General features: G+C 31.4%; 1 protein-coding gene across 1 annotated transcript; it reads right to left on the bottom strand.

Moving 5' to 3' along the window:
• Positions 1–361: 361 nt before the first annotated feature.
• LOC121391268 lies at positions 362–3779 on the bottom strand (the record flags this gene model as incomplete). Its single annotated transcript, XM_041522956.1, has 4 exons — positions 3642–3779; positions 3005–3149; positions 2135–2217; positions 362–413 (listed from the first exon to the last, which is right to left on the bottom strand). Coding segments are annotated over exons 1-4 (418 nt in total), but the record flags the coding sequence as incomplete, so codon positions are not given.
• Positions 3780–4314: the final 535 nt, after the last annotated feature.

Below are 4314 nucleotides of genomic sequence, written 5' to 3'. Positions count from 1 at the left end.
GAACATGGACGTTTCTTTGTATCAGGTGAACTAAAACTCTTCTGTTAGCTTGAGCAGCACCTTGTGCTCTACTCTCTTGTACTAAATGACTAATTGAAAAAAATATCAATTAAATATCAATTAACAACTCAATATATGTCAAAAACAAAAATCTGAAATAATATAATATTTATATAAGAGGTCAATGATAGTCTATTATAAGACATTTCAATTAACATATAGATCCTGGTATGAAAACATAGAAGGTCAATACTGAATTTCAAAATGACAACGTTAAACATGAAAGTACCACATTATTAAAAGTAAGCACATATGAAACTGTACAATTATACTTACTTCACTAATTTTAGACAGGCATTACCCACGTTATATCCTGTCTTAGCACTGCTCTCAATAAAATCAGCATTGTATCTCTAAAATAAAAAAAAATAAAAAAATGTGAAAAATCTAATAATGTCAAGGCCAATGACAGACACATAGTAATTATATGTGTTATTAGCAGGTGTTATAAATTTGTTTACATAAGCATCCTGTATATAATTATATTTTCATGCCAGCATTACAATGTTATGATACAAAGTCTGTTCTAAGAACTGACATTAAGTTGATTAATAAAGTAGTGCAGAAAAGTAAATATGAATATATAATATGGTGGTCTTAGTTACTGTTGATCAATGGGATAGCTTAATGCTCACTATTTTGATTTCACAATAGATACTCTAATATCTATGATTTCAAAAAGGAAGTGTTATTTTGATTATCAGTAAGTAAAGTTATTGTAAAAGTGTATGGCTAACAAAACAAATCTTTATATGCTTACTTTAGCAAATGATTCTCCTGCCTCATATGATACTTCTCTCTTACCATTTTCTTCAAGATCTACTTTATTTACCAACAAGTAAAAAGAGATGTAGGAAGTTCATCCATGTTTTCCTATGCAAGTAGTAAAGTAAATAAGAAGTAATTAACTATCATAATGACAGGGATGGTCTCACTTGTATAGAGTTAATCCAACTTTTAACGGCAATAAAAGACTCTTCTCTTGAGATATCATACATTAAAATAACACCTTGAGCACCTCGATAATATGCTCTAGTAACAGACTGGAATCTAATAAGAAAAGATAAATGTATAAGATTATAGTTAGAGGGTTTGCTTAAGAATAAGAGTCTTAATTCCTTAAATTTCAGTCCTTTTGTAATAATATTCAAGATATGTATAATGTATAGCCCAACAGGAAGTCAATATCATGCTATGGCTTCAGTAACATTTCCTAAAAAAATTTTTTATTTTAAACTACATTTACGAGAATTGTGATAGCACACAGACAGATTGAAAGTTGATAATGATAATTGCTCTGTAAAGCATTACTTTTCTCATATAGCTGTAATGTTTTTTAGCAAAATACTGTCAGAGGTTTAATGTCCTCTTGGAGATTACAATCTACACAACACAGTTGAGGCCAAAGATTAGCCATTAAATAGCACAATGAACATATATACCAGGTGGCATCTATTCAACTAAATCTCTTTCCTTCCAATAACAAACATTGAAGCCATACACTCACTAATGATAATTTGGTCAAATATTTCAGGTTATAGCACAGGTATGCACTAAGTATTGTATTTTTATTTTCCTGGAGTAATTAATTACCTATACATTCTTATTTTGAAGCCAGTATAAACAGAATATTATTAGAAAACAGTCTTGTTTCTCAAACTCTAAACATAGGCCCATTAGATTTACATGTTAACATCACACCCTGTGCAAATGCAATGAACATGCATATCAGGTAGCATTTATTCAACCATATCATTTTTCCCTACCAATAGCACAGTAGTGAAACCATATACTGACTAATGACAGCATGCCAAATATTTTGCATTAAAAGCACAAAGTAATGCATTTCCATTTTCCTGGAATAAATACCTGTACATTCTTATCTTGAAGCCAGTATAAACAGAACATTATTAGAACACAGTCCTGTTTCTCAAACCCCAATAATCCCTAAACCTTAGCCCATTAGGTTTATGCAAATAAATGTTGACATCACACCTTGTGCTAAACAATATGGCATGTAAAGTAATATATATAATGTAGATACTCCCTCACATAGCTCAATAATTAAACTAACCTTTCTTGTCCAGCTGTTATCCCATAATTGTAATGATATAATCTCATCATTGAGTCGAATAGCACGACTGTAAAAATCTACACCTGTAATTGAAACAATAATGTACCATTATCATCATAACAACATCATGGTCATATATTTAAATGTCATTGTGCAAAAGTTAAGGAGACTTCATAACTCAAGTTATAGTAGTTGCTCTATTGTGTGTTTGGTCAGCTATTTGCTCATGCTGAAACATTACATACATCCAGAAAATAACAACAATGAATGAAACAAACCAATAGTTCCCATATCCCCATATTAAGATATACTCTTTACTTCTTAATGCTTCAAAAAACAGGTTACTCTAAGTACAGCATATATGCTAACAGTCTTTCTAAGTATTATGTAGACTACTATAACACTTATTGTGAAGAAAGGGGGGTTTCATTTTGACTACGATATCTACAAACAATTCTTTGACAATGTTGGCTGTGTATTTATAACATAGATGTTATTGTTAGCAATAATGATAAAGTAAAATAAGCAGATTGACTTTTTCAAATACACAATAGCTATTTTACAAAGAAAACATCCTGCTGTTAGCTACACACCTTACTCATTTCATGGGCTCTTCCTTAAAAAGGGTATCTAGTTTACAACAAAAATTTTTTAATTTTATGGAAGACTTCTAACTGTGTACATTGAATGAAATAACAGGTCAAAGTTCATTACTGAGTACACTAACCAAGTTATACTATTGTTTCTTACTATAGTAACAAGTTCATACAATAACAATCAATCATGTTTTGAGTTTGTGACTTCTCAACATATCATTTTTAGTTCCATCATATATAGTCCCTAAATAATATTAAGTTATGATATTCTTACCAATTGTAGAGGCATATCTTGAAGTAAATGTATTAGAACATAATCTTGTCAAGAAACAGGATTTGCCCACATGTGGATTACCAACTATGAGAATTTTGAATGTGAGGTCAGGTTGAACAACAAGACTCTCTACAAATTCCAATGGCTGAAGCAAAAAAGAAGGTTTATAGTAATATTATTATATGATAAGACAACCTTATAAATTTGTCACATAAAAGTGTTAAATAGAATTGAAACAACATTACAGTTGGCAAAACGAAATAGCTTAACATAGCAGACACAACTACATTGACTTTAACAGGTTTCTGTGTACTCCATAATAAAATGATCTCGTGCATTATTTGTAATCACCTAATTAGATCATTAAATACTAGGAAATCAACCATTATCATAAGACACATGTATATTGTTAGACAAGTTTTTCTACAATGAAATCAACTACAGATATATAAGTTTTGTATAGATATATTATAATAATATATAACACTTATTGTTCACTTTGTTTCTACCCTTTTCACATTATTAAACATTCTAAATTAATACAGTACAAAACCCTCTACATGTAAACAAGATGTGTTATATAACAAAAATACATGATTTTAAACTCAAGTATATAATGGCAGTTGGTTTTGCTTACCGAAGGATATTCTATTAAAGGATGAGAACTAGCTTCTGCTTCACTATCAAACGAGCGTCTCCAGGAATCTCTATTCTCTCCAGTTTTCTGATCGCGTTTAGTAGAAGAAATTGTTCTTTTCTTTTCAGAAGACGACATACTCACTTTCAGTAGATGACAAACAAAACGGAAGCTACGGAAGCTTCTATAGTTAGGGGCATGTCTGCCCAAAGAAGCCAAAAGATTGAGGCAATTAACGTTCATCCCACTTCCTTATGTTAATCAAGGAGCAGTCATGCTCTTAATGGCTCAAGCTGTTCATCCTGTCGTCATGCCATAATCTATCTGTTGTGTCCAGTTATATCTTGAGGAATTGACTGGGTAATAATCAGCTATTAACTGTGCTTACCACGTGTGATATGACTTATCTCCAAAGCCCAATCTACAAGGCAAATAGTGATACAAAGTTGACTTTAATATGACCGGTACTCACCCAATCGATGTAAAGAGCATTACCAATAACACCTTCAGCAAATTTGATGGTTAACCCCCTGATTGTTTGGTGCCATCCTTATATTCTCTAACAACGTGGGCTTTCTTGTGTTGCATTTTTGCTTTATCATGTCACATTTCATGATCTGATCTGCTACATACTACCTGGAAAGTGTTTGCTTTCTTGCTCATCTGTGTTGTC

Source organism: Gigantopelta aegis, unplaced genomic scaffold (genome assembly GCF_016097555.1).
Source record: "Gigantopelta aegis isolate Gae_Host unplaced genomic scaffold, Gae_host_genome ctg2030_pilon_pilon, whole genome shotgun sequence".
NCBI lineage: Eukaryota > Metazoa > Mollusca > Gastropoda > Neomphalida > Peltospiridae > Gigantopelta > Gigantopelta aegis.
Note: the sequence above shows the minus strand (reverse complement) of the source record. Positions and strands in the feature narration are given on the sequence as shown.